The following is a 16878-nucleotide window of genomic DNA, read 5'->3' as shown; positions in this document are numbered from 1 at the left end:
AGTGGGGCAGAGTGGGATATTAGTGCAGATTATTGGGGCAGTAGTGTGGAGTAGTGGTAAAGCAGTGGGATATTAGTGCAGATTATTGGGGCAGGGGTGTGGAGTAGTGGGGCAGAGTGGGATATTAGTGCAGATTATTGGGGCAGTAGTGTGGAGTAGTGGTAAAGCAGTGGGATATTAGTGCAGATTATTGGGGCAGGAGTGTGGAGTAGTGGGGCAGAGTGGGATATTAGTGCAGATTATTGGGGCAGTAGTGTGGAGTAGTGGTAAAGCAGTGGGATATTAGTGCAGATTATTGGGGCAGGGGTGTGGAGTAGTGGGGCAGAGTGGGATATTAGTGCAGATTATTGGGGCAGTAGTGTGGAGTAGTGGTAAAGCAGTGGGATATTAGTGCAGATTATTGGGGCAGGGGTGTGGAGTAGTGGGGCAGAGTGGGATATTAGTGCAGATTATTGGGGCAGTAGTGTGGAGTAGTGGTAAAGCAGTGGGATATTAGTGCAGATTATTGGGGCAGTAGTGTGGAGTAGTGGGGCAGAGTGGGATATTAGTGCAGATTATTGGGGCAGTAGTGTGGAGTAGTGGTAAAGGAGTGGGATATTAGTGCAGATTATTGGGGCAGTAGTGTGGAGTAGTGGGGCAGAGTGGGATATTAGTGCAGATTATTGGGGCAGGGGTGTGGAGTAGTGGGGCAGAGTGGGATATTAGTGCAGATTATTGGGGCAGTAGTGTGGAGTAGTGGGGCAGAGTGGGATATTAGTGCAGATTATTGGGGCAGGGGTGTGGAGTAGTGGGGCATTAGTGGGATATTAGTGCAGATTATTGGGGCAGGGGTGTGGAGTAGTGGGGCAGCAGTGGGATATTAGTGCAGATTATTGGTGCAGGGGTGTGGAGTAGTGGGGCAGAGTGGGATATTAGTGCAGATTATTGGGGAAGGGGTGTGGAGTAGTGGGGCAGTGGTGTTGAGGGCTGAAGTTTCATTGTTCCGCTTTCCAGAGCCTCACCAGTACCTCACCAGTGCCCCCTGTCCCTCCCAGGTACTCCATAGAGCCGCACTCTGACCCAGAGGCCCTGTTCCGCATTGATCCTGACAGCGGGCTCATCACCACGGCAACCGAGCTGGACCGGGAGAGCGACCAGTGGCACAACATCACCGTCATAGCAACCGAGAGAGGTACCGCCACAGAAATGCCAGTGCCCTGTCATTAAAGCTGCATGGGACATGGCCATGGCAACCGAGAGAGATACTGTTGCAGTCACTGAAAGAGGCGTTGTCATGAAAACCAGAGGTACCACTGCCATCACAGCATCAAGGCACTCTGATGTAGCTGCCAGGAGAGGACCATTCCTAGTAACCATGGAGAGCACTGACTTGGTAACCCCTGGATACTAGCAACTGAGTGAGATGCTGTACAGTGCTGAGGGTCCTGGGTGAATCCCAGACCTGGGGTGCTGTCTGTGTGGAGTTAGCATGTTCTCCCTGGGTTCATGTAGAGTGCTATTTCTCTGTCTTTTCCTCTTCTGCCTCTGTGATGACAGACAGCCCCTCCCAGTGGTCCAGGGTTCTGGTTGCTATAGAAACACTGGACCTCAATGACAATGCCCCCGAGCTGGAGAGAGAGTACAACACTGCACTGTGTGACTCTGCACAGCCTGGGGAGGTGAGAGCACATATTCCTGTCTCTCTGTCATTGTCTCTTTCTGTGTGAAGAGTGTCTCTAGGCTCTATATCAGCATCTGTATTAATCTATCTGTGTGAGGAGTGTCTCTAGGATCTATATTAGTGTCTGTATTAATCTCTCTGTGTGAGGAGTGTCTCTAGGGTCTATATTAGTGTCTGTATTAATCTCTCTGTGTGAGGAGTGTCTCTAGGGTCTATATTACTGTCTGTATTAATCTCTCTGTGTGAGGAGTGTCTCTAGGGTCTATATTAGTGTCTGTATTAATCTCTCTGTGTGAGGCGTGTCTCTAGGGTCTATATTATGGTCTGTATTAATCTCTCTGTGTGAGGGGTGTCTCTAGGGTCTATATTAGGGTCTGTATTAATCTCACTGTGTGAGGAGTGTCTCTAGGGTCTATATTAGGGTCTGTACTAATCTCTATGTGTGAGGGGTGTCTCTAGGGTCTATATTAGGGTCTGTATTAATGTCTCTGTGTGAGGAGTGTCTCTAGTCTATATTAGGGTCTATATTAATCTCTCTGTGTGAAGAGTGTCTCTAGGGTCTATATTAGGGTCTGTACTAATCTCTATGTGTGAGGGGTGTCTCTAGGGTCTATATTAGGGTCTGTATTAATCCCTCTGTGTGAGGAGTGTCTCTAGGGTCTATATTATGGTCTGTATTAATCTCTCTGTGTGAGGAGTGTCTCTAGGGTCTATATTAGGGTCTGTATTAATGTCTCTGTGTGAGGAGTGTCTCAAGGATCTATATTAGGGCCTGTATTAATCTCTCTGTGTGAGGAGTGTCTCTAGGGTCTATATTAGGGTCTGTATTAATCTCTCTGTGTGAAGAGTGTCTCTAGGGTCTATATAAGGGTCTATATTAATCTCACTGTGTGAGGAGTGTCTCTAGGGTCTATATTAGGGTCTGTACTAATCTCTATGTGTGAGGAGTGTCTCTAGGGTCTATATTAGGGTCTGTATTAATGTCTCTGTGTGAGGAGTGTCTCTAGGGTCTATATTATGGTCTGTATTAATCTCTCTGTGTGAGGAGTGTCTCTAGGGTCAATATTATGGTCTGTATTAATCTCTCTGTGTGAGGAGTGTCTCCAGGTTCTATATTAAGAATATCATGAATATCTGTATTAATCTCGCTGTGTCTCAGGTGGTCCAGGTGCTGAGAGCCATTGACCGAGACAGCGGAGGGAATGAGACACAGGTTCACTTCAGCATTGCTCCCGAGGCCAGCACAGCGCTCAACTTCACTGTGAAAGACATCAGAGGTTTGTGCCCGTGTTTCTCACTGTTGTCCGTAGTGGTTGCACTAGTGGTACCACCGTCGCTGCTCCTGTATCTGCGCAGAAGTGTGAAGTGTGACTCAGCCACCTGCAGTGTTAGTGCTTGGGGCTGTGTCCCTGCTGGACTGTCCCTGACGCAGGACGGCCAGTCAGCATCTCTCTAGCACAGCACAGTGTTACCCCTGACTCAGACAGCACCCCTCTGGTCCCTCTAACCCCAAACCTGCCCTGTCACCCCTGACCAGCACAGCGTTACCCCTGACTCAGACTCTCTCTCCTCTCTCTCTCCTCTCAATTCAATTCAATTCAGTTCAAAGTGCTTTATTAGCATGACCGATGGGTACAATCAGTGTTGCCAAAGCGAATAAAAATAATAAAATTAACACGGAACAGAACAAAAAATAGAAGTAAAATAAAATCTACAGACATGTTACAGACATTTACAACAAAGACATATTATATAATATCGACATCTCTCTCCCCTCTCTCTCTCCCCTCTCTCTCCCCTCTCTCCTCTCTCCCCTCTCTCTCCCCCCTCTCTCTCCCCTCTTTCCTCTCTCTCTCCCATCTCTCCTGTCTCTCTCTCCCCTCTCCCCTCTCCCCTCTCTCTCTCCCCTCTCTCCCTTCTCTCTCCTCTTCCCCCTCTCTCTCCCCTCTCTCTCCTCTCTCCCCTCTCTCTCCCCTCTCTCTCTCCCCTCTCTCTCCCCTCTCTCTACCCCCTCTCTCCCCTCTCTCTCTCCTCTCTCTCAGGATCCACAGCCAGCCTGGTGCTCCACTCCTCTCTGCCCCGGGCCGCCCCTGCCCGGCTCTCCCTGCGGGTGCCCGTGGTCCTGCGGGACGGCCTGTACCCGGGGCTGTCCAGCACGGGGACGGTGACCGTGTCCGTGTGCCCCTGCCTGCGGGCCTTGCAGCCGGGGGGACACAGGGCCTGCCTGCCCCTGCCCTCCTCCGCGCCCGCCACGGGGCTCAGCACCACCGCCCTGCTGGCCATCCTGGCCTGCATCGCCACGCTCCTGGGTGAGCAAGCAGAGCTGCCGCAGACGCTACTACTGCACTGCTACTACTGCAGCAATACTACTGCACTACTACTGCACTGCTACTGCTGCACTACTACTGCACTGCCACACTACTACTGCACTGCTACTGCACTACTACAGCAATACTACTGCACTGCTACTACTGCACTACTGCAGCAATACTACTGCACTGCTACTACTGCAGCAATACTACTGCACTGCTACTGCACTACTGCAGCAATACTACTGCACTGCTACTACTGCAGCAATACTACTGCACTACTGCAGCAATGCTACTGCACTGCTACTACTGCAGCAATACTACTGCACTGCTACTGCACTACTGCAGCAATACTACTGCACTGCTACTGCAGCAATACTACTGCACTACTGCAGCAATACTACTGCAGCGCTACTACTGCACTGCTACTGCACTACTGCAGCAATACTACTGCACTGCTACTACTGCAGCAATACTACTGCACTGCTACTACTGCAGCAATACTACTGCACTGCTACTGCACTACTGCAGCAATACTACTGCACTGCTACTACTGCAGCAATACTACTGCACTGCTACTGCAGCAATACTACTGCACTGCTACTGCAGCAATACTACTGCAGCAATACTACTGCACTGCTACTGCAGCAATACTACTGCACTGCTGCTACTGCAGCAATACTACTGCACTGCTACTACTGCAGCAATACTACTGCACTACTGCAGCAATACTACTGCACTGCTACTACTGCAGCAATACTACTGCACTGCTACTGCAGCAATACTACTGCACTGCTACTACTGCAGCAATACTACTGCACTACTGCAGCAATACTACTGCACTGCTACTACTGCAGCAATACTACTGCACTGCTACTACTGCACTACTGCAGCAATACTACTGCACTGCTACTACTGCAGCAATACTACTGCACTACTGCAGCAATACTACTGCACTGCTACTACTGCAGCAATACTACTGCACTGCTACTGCACTACTGCAGCAATACTACTGCACTGCTACTACTGCACTACTGCAGCAATACTACTGCACTATTGCCACACTACTACTGCACTTCTACCGCACTACCACACACACACACACACACACACCAGACACACACACACACACACACACACACCAGACACACACACGCACACACGCACACACGCACACACACACACACACCAGACACAGCGGTCCACTGTGCCACCTGCTGGTCTGACAGGAACGCTGTGGTGAAATCTGCCCAGCTTCCTGACTGAGCTATGGAAAGGAAGATCCCAAGTAGAGCAGAACGTTGTAGATACTGATCTCGAGCCGCAGACTGACACAGATACTGATCTGCAGTAGAAAGAACAGCCCCCCAGGTTCGGGTGGGAGGTAGGAGTGCTTGCAGTGAATTATGCGTACGAATATTGATTAGTCGCCATCAGGCACTGCAGAAGGCAGAGCTGTGTGAAGATGCTCCACTACGCCTTCCTGGGAGTTTACAGTCACAGCGGTTCCACCTGATCAGGACTCGTCAGATCCAGCTGCTTCTGGCACAGATACAGATTCACAGATACACTACAAAGACAAGATCCAGGTCTAGATCTTAATCAGCTCACTTTCTCTCTCTCCTCTCTCCCTTTCATCTCCCCTCTCTCTCCTCTCTCTCTCTTCTCTCTCCCCTCTCTCTCCCCCCTCTCTCTCCTCTCTCTCCCCTCTCCTCTCTCTCTCCCCTCTCTCCCTCTCTCTCCCCCCCTCTCTCCTCTCTCTCCCCCCTCTCTCTCCTCTCTCTCCCCTCTCTCCCTCTCTCTCCCCCCTCTCTCTCCTCTCTCTCCCCCAGCGGTCTCTGCCCTCTCTGTCTCTCTGCGCAGACAGAAGCGGGACTCTCTGTCCCCACTGGACGAGGAGGATGTGAGAGAGAACATCATCACGTACGATGACGAGGGGGGGGGAGAGGAGGACACGTCGGCGTTCGACATCTCCGCACTGCAGCACGCCCCCGCGCCCGCGCCGGGCTGGTGAGCACCCCAGCTGCCGCATCGGCCAGAGGGACGGGTCGCTGGGGTCGCTGGGGTCACTGGGGTCACCGGGGTCACCGGGGTTAATGGAATCACTGGGGTCACTGGGGTCTCCAGGGTCACTGGAGTCATTGGGGTCTCCAGGGTCACCAGGGTCACCAGGATCACTGGGGTCACTGGGGTTAATGGAATCACTGGGGTCACTGGGGTCTCCAGGGTCACTGGAGTCATTGGGGTCTCCAGGGTCACCAGGGTCACCAGGATCACTGGGGTCACTGGGGTTAATGGAATCACTGGGGTCACTGGGGTCTCCAGGGTCACTGGAGTCACTGTGGTCTCCAGGGTCACCAGGATCACTGGAGTCACTGGGGCCACTGGGGTCACTGGGGTGGCCAGGGCCTTGTCCAGTAAGGGGTGTGTGTGTGTGGTCACTGTACTTCTCCAGTCAGGAGTGTGTGTGTGTGTGTGTGTGTGTGTGTGTGGTCACTGTCCTTGTCCAGTAAGGGGTGTGTGTGTGGTCACTGTGCTTGTCCAGTCAGGAGTGTGTGTGTGTGTGGTCAGTGTCCTTGTCCAGTCAGGAGTGTGTGTGTGGTCAGTGTCCTTGTCCAGTCAGGAGTGTGTGTGTGGTCACTGTGCTTGTCCCGTCAGGAGTGTGTGTGTGTGGTCACTGTGCTTGTCCAGTCAGGAGTGTGTGTGTGTGGTCAGTGTCCTTGTCCAGTCAGGGGTGTGTGTGTGGTCAGTGTCCTTGTCCAGTCAGGAGTGTGTGTGTGGTCACTGTCCTTGTCCAGTCAGGAGTGTGTGTGTGTGTGGTCACTGTCCTTGTCCAGTTGGGTGTGTGTGTGTGGTCACTGTCCTTGTCCAGTTGGGTGTGTGTGTGTGGTCAGTGTCCTTGTCCAGTTGGGGGTGTGTGTGTGTGGTCACTGTCCTTGTCCAGTCAGGGGTGTGTGTGTGTGTGGTCACTGTCCTTGTCCAGTCAGGAGTGTGTGTGTGTGTGGTCACTGTGCTTGTCCAGTCAGGAGTGTGTGTGTGTGTGGTCACTGTCCTTGTCCAGTCAGGAGTGTGTGTGTGGTCAGTGTACTTGTCCAGTCAGGAGTGTGTGTGTGTGTGTGTGGTCAGTGTACTTGTCCAGTCAGGAGTGTGTGTGTGTGGTCACTGTCCTTGTCCAGTCAGGGGTGTGTGTGTGTGTGGTCACTGTCCTTGTCCAGTCAGGGGTGTGTGTGTGTGTGGTCACTGTCCTTGTCCAGTTGGGTGTGTGTGTGTGGTCACTGTCCTTGTCCAGTTGGGTGTGTGTGTGTGGTCAGTGTACTTGTCCAGTCAGGAGTGTGTGTGTGTGGTCACTGTCCTTGTCCAGTCAGGGGTGTGTGTGTGTGTGGTCACTGTCCTTGTCCAGTCAGGGGTGTGTGTGTGTGTGGTCACTGTCCTTGTCCAGTTGGGTGTGTGTGTGTGGTCACTGTCCTTGTCCAGTTGGGGGTGTGTGTGTGTGTGGTCACTGTCCTTGTCCAGTCAGGGGTGTGTGTGTGTGTGGTCACTGTCCTTGTCCAGTCAGGGGTGTGTGTGTGGTCACTGTCCTTGTCCAGTCAGGGGTGTGTGTGTGGTCACTGTCCTTGTCCAGTCAGGAGTGTGTGTGTGTGGTCACTGTCCTTGTCCAGTCAGGGGTGTGTGTGTGGTCACTGTCCTTGTCCAGTCAGGGGTGTGTGTGTGGTCACTGTCCTTGTCCAGTCAGGAGTGTGTGTGTGTGGTCACTGTCCTTGTCCAGTCAGGAGTGTGTGTGTGTGGTCACTGTCCTTGTCCAGTCAGGGGTGTGTGTGTGGTCAGTGTACTTGTCCAGTCAGGAGTGTGTGTGTGGTCAGTGTCCTTGTCCAGTCAGGAGTGTGTGTGTGTGGTCAGTGTCCTTGTCCAGTCAGGAGTGTGTGTGTGGTCAGTGTCCTTGTCCAGTTGGGGGTGTGTGTGTGTGGTCAGTGTCCTTGTCCAGTTGGGGGTGTGTGTGTGTGGTCAGTGTCCTTGTCCAGTTGGGGGTGTGTGTGTGGTCACTGTGCTTGTCCAGTCAGGGGTGTGTGTGTGTGGTCACTGTCCTTGTCCAGTCGGGGAGTGTGTGGTCACCTGGTCCCCTGTCTTGTCCAGTCAGGAGTGTGTGGTCACCTGGTCCCCTGTCTTGTCCAGTCAGGAGTGTGTGGTCACCTGGTCCCCTGTCTTGTCCAGTCAGGGGGGTGTGGTCACCTGGTCCCCTGTCTTGTCCAGTCAGGGGTGTGTGGTCACCTGGTCCCCTGTCTTGTCCAGTCGGGGAGTGTGTGGTCACCTGGTCCCCTGTCTTGTCCAGTCGGGGAGTGTGTGGTCACCTGGTCCCCTGTCTTGTCCAGTCGGGGAGTGTGTGGTCACCTGGTCCCCTGTCTTGTCCAGTCGGGGAGTGTGTGGTCACCTGGTCCCCTGTCTTGTCCAGTCAGGAGTGTGTGGTCACCTGGTCCCCTGTCTTGTCCAGTCAGGAGTGTGTGGTCACCTGGTCCCCTGTCTTGTCCAGTCAGGAGTGTGTGGTCACCTGGTCCCCTGTCTTGTCCAGTCAGGAGTGTGTGGTCACCTGGTCCCCTGTCCTGTCCTCCAGGTTCCGCACGCTGGACAGCCGCTACCTGGCGGGCCGGCCGTGGTCCCGGTCCGGAGAGGCCCAGAACCCAGAGCCAGGCCACCTGCCCTACAGCAGCCACACCCTCCCTGCGGCCCGACCAGCCCGACCGGCCCGACAGGCCCGTGGCCCCTTCCAGCTCGGGCCGGGCTGCGCCGAGCTGGCCCACGGCGCCCGCACCAGCAGAGACAGCCGGGTCTGCCAGCCGGGTCAGAACCAGGACTGGGTAAGGGAGACGGACTCCTCAGACCTGGTGAGACACAAGACGGGTCACAGGCGAGAGGCGGCTCTTCAGCACAGCTGGCCCGACTGGCTGCTAATTGCTTATTACTGCTAACGAGGTGGAGCCCTGGGTTCTGTTCCTGGGGTGCTGTCTGTGTGGAGTCTGCATGTTCTCCCTGTGTGTGTGTGTGTGTGTGTGTGTGTGTGTGTGTGTGTGTGTGTGAGAGAGAGGGATGATCCACACTTCCTCTCTCTCTCCCCTCAGCCCCAGGCTCACTCTGGACCCAGCCCCTGTGTGTGTGTGTGTGTGTGTGTGTGTGTGTGTGTGTGTGTTACCATGCAGGAGTGGTGGCCGGTGTGCAGGTGTGAGAGCAGGATGCGGGCCAGGTTGGCGTTGTTCTCTCCCCGCAGGGGGAGCATGAAGGCCAGGAGGCCCTGTGTGTGTGTGTGTGTGTGTGAGAGAGAGGGATGATCCACACTTCCTCTCTCTCTCTCTCTCTCCCCTCAGCCCCGGGCTCACTCTGGACCCAGCCCCCGCCGGCCGGAGCTGGGGGGGGCGCCGCGGTGGGCCGCGCTGGCCGGGACCCCCGGCCTGTCTCTGCGGGTGGGCGAGTTTCTGCGGCTGCGCCTGGACCAGCTGAGCCACGACCCCTCGCTGCCGCCCTACGACTCGGTGCAGATCTACGGGTTCGAGGGGCGGGGCTCGCGCGCGGGGTCCCTGAGCTCGCTGGGCAGCGAGGCCGAGAGGGAGGGCGGGCAGCTGCCGGGGCTGTCCGAGCTGCTGCTGGCCGGCCAGGGAGCCAGGAGAGAGGAGGAGAGGGAGAGGAGACACCGAGCAGGAGAGGAGGACAGGGAGAGGGAGAGGGGACACCGATCAGAAGAGGAGGAGAGGGAGAGGAGTCACCGAGCAGGAGAGGGGGAGAGGGAGAGGAGACACCAATCAGGAGAGGAGGACAGGGAGAGGGAGAGGGGACACCAATCAGGAGAGGAGGACAGGGAGAGGGAGAGGGGACACCAATCAGAAGAGGAGGAGAGGGAGAGGAGACACCGAGCAGGAGAGGGGGAGAGGGAGAGGAGACACAAATCAGGAGAGGAGGAGGAAGGGGAGAGGAGACAACAAGGAGAGGAGGAGAGGAGACACCAAGGAGGAGAGGAGGGGGAGAGAGAGGAGGAGATGGAGAGGAGATCCCAAGAAAGAGAGGAGGAGAGAGAGAGGAAACACAGAGTAGAAGAGGAGGAGGTGGGGAGGGGACAACGAGCAGGAGAGGAGGACGGGGAGAGAGAGAAGGAGAGGGAAAGGAGACACCGAGGAGTTGAGGAGGGGGAGAGTGAGGAGGACAGGGAGAGGAGACACCAAAGAGGAGAGGAGGAAGAGAGAGAGAGGGAGATATAAATGGGAGACCAAGGAGTGGGAGAGGAGACACAGAGGAGGACAGGGAAAGGAGACACAGTGGAAGAGAGGGAGAGGAGACACCACGGAGGAGAGGAGGGGGAGAAAGAGGAGGAGAGGGAGAAGAGACACCAAAGAGGAAAGAAGGGAAAGAGAGAGAAGAAGAAATAAAGGAGACACCAAGGAGAAGGATAGGACACACCACAGAGGAGAGGAGGGGGGAAAGGCAGGAGAAGAAACAGAGGAGACACCAAGGAAGAGGAGGTGGAGAGCAAGAGAAAGGAGGCAGCAGAGAAAGGAGAGGCAGAGACGATGGGTGAGAAGGAGAGATTTAACTTAAAGCAATAAGTGGAGCGAAGCTGTTCTGATCACAGAGGTGACATGGAGCCTGTTCAGACTCCAGACAGAGACAGAGCTTGAATAACTGTGCTCACACATCACACTGTGAGACTCACAGCACCACTGTGACACCCTGACACACCGCCATTCAACCAGGACAGGAGACACAGTGAGAGAGAGGAGAACACAGAGAGGCCCTCAGTAATAAACACACACAACAGGATAGGAGACACAGTGAGAGAGAGAGGAGATCACAGAGAATCCCTCAGTAATAAACACACAACAGGACAGGAGACACAGTGAGAGAGAGGAGATCACAGAGAATCCCTCAGTAATAAACACACACAACAGGACAGGAGACACAGTGAGAGAGAGGAGATCACAGAGAAGCCCTCAGTAAGAAACACAATAAGACAGAAGATGCATAGATTAACAGTGGTGCTTTGAGTTGTAACAGACGTTTTAACAATGTATTTCAATCTAAGTGAAAGTTACAAAAACTAATTCCTGAAAGCTAAATTAGATTGCACAGATTTTCAGAAGAAAATTAAATTATTGATTTGATCATAATCAAGCTATTTTCATAGATAGAGACACTAGATTACAGCTGTATACTCACAGTGTCAGTGTGAGACTCTAGATTACAGCTGTATACTCACAGTGTCAGTGTGAGACTCTAGATTACACCTGTATACTCACAGTGTCAGTGTGAGACTCTAGATTACAGCTGTATACTCACAGTGTCAGTGTGAGACTAGATTACAGCTGTATACTAACAGTGTCAGTGTGAGACTAGATTACACCTGTATACTCACAGTGTCAGTGTGAGACTCTAGATTACACCTGTATACTCACAGTGTCAGTGTGAGACTAGATTACAGCTGTATACTCACAGTGTCAGTGTGAGACTAGATTACACCTGTATACTCACAGTGTCAGTGTGAGACTAGATTACACCTGTATACTCACAGTGTCAGTGTGAGACTCTAGATTACACCTGTATACTCACAGTGTCAGTGTGAGACTAGATTACAGCTGTATACTCACAGTGTCAGTGTGAGACTCTAGATTACAGTTGTATACTCACAGTGTCAGTGTGAGACTCTAGATTACACCTGTATACTCACAGTGTCAGTGTGAGACTAGATTACACCTGTATACTCACAGTGTCAGTGTGAGACACTAGATTACACCTGTATACTCACAGTGTCAGTGTGAGACTAGATTACAGCTGTATACTCACAGTGTCAGTGTGAGACTCTAGATTACAGCTGTATACTCACAGTGTCAGTGTGAGACTCTAGATTACAGCTGTATACTCACAGTGTCAGTGTGAGACTAGATTACAGCTGTATACTCACAGTGTCAGTGTGAGACTAGATTACAGCTGTATACTCACAGTGTCAGTGTGAGACTAGATTACAGCTGTATACTCACAGTGTCAGTGTGAGACTCTAGATTACAGCTGTATACTCACAGTGTCAGTGTGAGACTCTAGATTACAGTTGTATACTCACAGTGTCAGTGTGAGACTCTAGATTGCAGTTGTATACTCACAGTGTCAGTACTGAACAAGACCTGCTCAGTTCGAAAATCATAGTTTGTAGTAACTGCATTTCAGGAATGATGTTTTTGAATTCCCTTCCTTTTGGAAAAAGCTTGTTACAGGTATGTTGTAAAAATGTCATTGATAGTAATTGTAATAATAAGATATTTACATAGAAATTGTATGATTTAATTTTTTGTGAATATTATTAAGTATTATTAAAATCACTGTAACATCAGGACAGTTTTCACTACTTTATATCACCACAGAACTCTAAACTGGAATACTGTATATTTGAATGGACTGGAACTAGTGTACTGAACAACATATTAACTCAGTAGTAATATATTGGTGATATATTAATAAAATGGTGATGTTACATGTTAACATCACCATTTTAAGATCACTGGAGAGGGCTGCAGTGACTATAGTGTGTAACAGCTCCAGGTTCACATCGCTGGACTGGACTACAGTCGCTGTACTGTGTAACAGCTCCAGGTTCACATCGCTGGACTGGACTACAGTCGCTGTACTGTGTAACAGCTCCAGGTTCACATTGCTGGACTGGACTACAGTCACTGTACTGTGTAACAGCTCCAGGTTCACATCGCTGGACTGGACTACAGTCACTGTACTGTGTAACAACACCAGGTTCACATTGCTGGACTGGACTACAGTCACTGTACTGTGTAACAGCTCCAGGTTCACATCGCTGGACTGGACTACAGTCGCTGTACTGTGTAACAACACCAGGTTCACATCGCTGAACTGGACTACAGTCACTGTACTGTGTAACAACACCAGGTTCACATCACTGGACTGGACTACAGTCACTGTACTGTGTAACAGCTCCAGGTTCACATCGCTGGACTGGACTACAGTCACTGTACTGTGTAACAACACCCGTTTCACATCGCTGGACTGGACTACAGTCACTGTACTGTGTAACAGCTCCAGGTTCACATCACTGGACTGGACTACAGTCACTGTACTGTGTAACAACACCAGGTTCACATCGCTGGACTGGACTACAGTCACTGTACTGTGTAACAGCTCCAGGTTCACATCGCTGGACTGGACTACAGTCACTGTACTGTGTAACAACACCAGGTTCACATCACTGGACTGGACTACAGTCGCTGTACTGTGTAACAACACCCGTTTCACATCGCTGGACTGGACTACAGTCGCTGTACTGTGTAACAACACCAGGTTCACATCGCTGAACTGGACTACAGTCGCTGTACTGTGTAACAACACCAGGTTCACATCGCTGCACTGGACTACAGTCACCTTACTGTGTAACAACACCAGGTTCACATCACTGGACTGGACTACACTCACTGTACTGTGTAACAACATCAGTTTCACATCGCTGGACTGGACTACAGTCACTGTACTGTGTAACAACACCCATTTCACATCGCTGGACTGGACTACAGTCACTGTACTGTGTAACAACACCGGTTTCACATCGCTGGACTGGACTACAGTCGCTGTACTGTGTAACAACACTAGTCTGAAGTCATATGAATTGTTGGTACAAATTCATATGCATTATGAATCCTCAGTCATAACATCACAAAGGAAAAAAACTCACAACCTGTATTTTATTTTTCATAAAATTGAATAAAATGATTCAAAGAAAAAAGAGTAATTCAATATGTGAAATGTCTGTATGTACTATACATCAGATCCCCAACTGTGTGACTATGAGTTATTCTTAATTAAATAAAGACTTAGGCTGATTTTATTGTGAGAAATTATTGATTATCTTGATTAACAAACGTTATACTGAGAACTCTCACAATTTGACTGATTTGAAACTACAGTACCTTAACACTGCACTGAGAGAGAGGGGTTAATACAGACACACTGACTGGACACTCCAGTACATTAACACTGCACTGAGAGAGAGGGGTTCATACAGACACACTGACTGGACACTCCAGTACATTAACACTGCACTGAGAGAGAGGGGTTCATACAGACACACTGACTGACTGGACACTCCAGTACATTAACACTGCACTGAGAGAGAGGGGTTCATACAGACACACTGACTGGACACTCCAGTACATGAACACTGCACTGAGAGAGAGGGGTTCATACAGACACACTGACTGACTGGACACTCCAGTACATTAACACTGCACTGAGAGAGAGGGGTTCATACAGACACACTGACTGACTGGACACTCCAGTACATTAACACTGCACTGAGAGAGAGGGGTTCATACAGACACACTGACTGGACACTCCAGTACATTAACACTGCACTGAGAGAGAGGGGTTCATACAGACACACTGACTGACTGGACACTCCAGTACATTAACACTGCACTGAGAGAGAGGGGTTCATACAGACACACTGACTGACTGGACACTCCAGTACATTAACACTGCACTGAGAGAGAGGGGTTCATACAGACACACTGACTGACTGGACACTCCAGTACATTAACACTGCACTGAGAGAGAGGGGTTCATACAGACACACTGACTGACTGGACACTCCAGTACATTAACACTGCACTGAGAGAGAGGGGTTCATACAGACACACTGACTGGACACTCCAGTACATTAACACTGCACTGAGAGAGAGGGGTTCATACAGACACACTGACTGACTGGACACTCCAGTACATTAACACTGCACTGAGAGAGAGGGGTTCATACAGACACACTGACTGGACACTCCAGTACATTAACACTGCACTGAGAGAGAGGGGTTCATACAGACACACTGACTGACTGGACACTCCAGTACATTAACACTGCACTGAGAGAGAGGGGTTCATACAGACACACTGACTGACTGGACACTCCAGTACATTAACACTGCACTGAGAGAGAGGGGTTCATACAGACACACTGACTGGACACTCCAGTACATTAACACTGCACTGAGAGAGAGGGGTTCATACAGACACACTGACTGACTGGACACTCCAGTACATTAACACTGCACTGAGAGAGAGGGGTTCATACAGACACACTGACTGGACACTCCAGTACATTAACACTGCACTGAGAGAGAGGGGTTCATACAGACACACTGACTGACTGGACACTCCAGTACATTAACACTGCACTGAGAGAGAGGGGTTCATACAGACACACTGACTGACTGGACACTCCAGTACATTAACACTGCACTGAGAGAGAGGGGTTCATACAGACACACTGACTGACTGGACACTCCAGTACATTAACACTGCACTGAGAGAGAGGGGTTCATACAGACACACTGACTGACTGGACACTCCAGTACATTAACACTGCACTGAGAGAGAGGGGTTCATACAGACACCCTGACTGACTGGACACTCCAGTACATTAACACTGCACTGAGAGAGAGGGGTTCATACAGACACACTGACTGACTGGACACTCCAGTACATTAACACTGCACTGAGAGAGAGGGGTTCATACAGACACACTGACTGACTGGACACTCCAGTACATTAACACTGCACTGATAGAGAGGGGTTCATACAGACACACTGACTGACTGGACACCCCAGTACATTAACACTGGACTGAGAGAGAGGGGTTCATACAGACACACTGACTGACTGGACACTCCAGTACATTAACACTGCACTGAGAGAGAGGGGTTCATACAGACACACTGACTGACTGGACACTCCAGTACATTAACACTGCACTGAGAGAGAGGGGTTCATACAGACACACTGACTGACTGGACACTCCAGTACATTAACACTGCACTGAGAGAGAGGGGTTCATACAGACACACTGACTGGACACTCCAGTACATTAACACTGCACTGAGAGAGAGGGGTTCATACAGACACACTGACTGACTGGACACTCCAGTACATTAACACTGCACTGAGAGAGAGGGGTTCATACAGACACACTGACTGACTGGACACTCCAGTACATTAACACTGCACTGAGAGAGAGGGGTTCATACAGACACACTGACTGACTGGACACTCCAGTACATTAACACTGCACTGAGAGAGAGGGGTTCATACAGACACACTGACTGGACACTCCAGTACATTAACACTGCACTGAGAGAGAGGGGTTCATACAGACACACTGACTGACTGGACACTCCAGTACATTAACACTGCACTAAGAGAGAGGAGTTCATACAGACACACTGACTGACTGGACACTCCAGTACATTAACACTGCACTGAGAGAGAGGGGTTCATACAGACACACTGACTGACTGGACACTCCAGTACATTAACACTGCACTGAGAGAGAGGGGTTCATACAGACACACTGACTGGACACTCCAGCACATTAACACTGCACTGAGAGAGAGAGGGGTTCATACAGACACACTGACTGACTGGACACTCCAGTACATTAACACTGCACTGAGAGAGAGGGGTTCATACAGACACACTGACTGACTGGACACTCCAGTACATTAACACTGCACTGAGAGAGAGGGGTTCATACAGACACACTGACTGACTGGACACTCCAGTACATTAACACTGCACTGAGAGAGAGGGGTTCATACAGACACACTGACTGACTGGACTCTCCAGTACATTAACACTGCACTGAGAGAGAGGGGTTCATACAGACACACTGACTGACTGGACACTCCAGTACATTAACACTGCACTGAGAGAGAGGGGTTCATACAGACACACTGACTGACTGGACACTCCAGTACATTAACACTGCACTGAGAGAGAGGGGTTCATACAGACACACTGACTGGACACTCCAGTACATTAACACTGCACTGAGAGAGGGGTTCATACAGACACACTGACTGGACACTCCAG

The 16878-nt window shown here is 51.0% G+C and overlaps 1 protein-coding gene across 1 annotated transcript in view; it reads left to right on the top strand.

The window, feature by feature from the left end:
• The window catches only part of LOC138238381 (cadherin-24), a 49433-nt gene extending 35594 nt beyond the window's left edge, over positions 1–13839 (top strand). Inside the window, exons 8-14 of the mRNA XM_069188750.1 lie at positions 1035–1171; positions 1537–1658; positions 2820–2937; positions 3703–3969; positions 5802–5979; positions 8576–8819; positions 9324–13839. Of these exons, the coding sequence (XP_069044851.1) occupies positions 1035–1171; positions 1537–1658; positions 2820–2937; positions 3703–3969; positions 5802–5979; positions 8576–8819; positions 9324–10208 (1951 nt within the window). The 3' untranslated portion in view covers positions 10209–13839. The remainder of the gene's footprint in view (positions 1–1034; positions 1172–1536; positions 1659–2819; positions 2938–3702; positions 3970–5801; positions 5980–8575; positions 8820–9323) is intronic.
• Positions 13840–16878: the final 3039 nt, after the last annotated feature.

The sequence above is a fragment of the Lepisosteus oculatus genome, chromosome 4, assembly GCF_040954835.1.
Source record: "Lepisosteus oculatus isolate fLepOcu1 chromosome 4, fLepOcu1.hap2, whole genome shotgun sequence".
Classification (NCBI taxonomy): Eukaryota; Metazoa; Chordata; class Actinopteri; order Semionotiformes; family Lepisosteidae; genus Lepisosteus; species Lepisosteus oculatus.
This window is presented reverse-complemented; position numbering and strand designations above follow the sequence as displayed.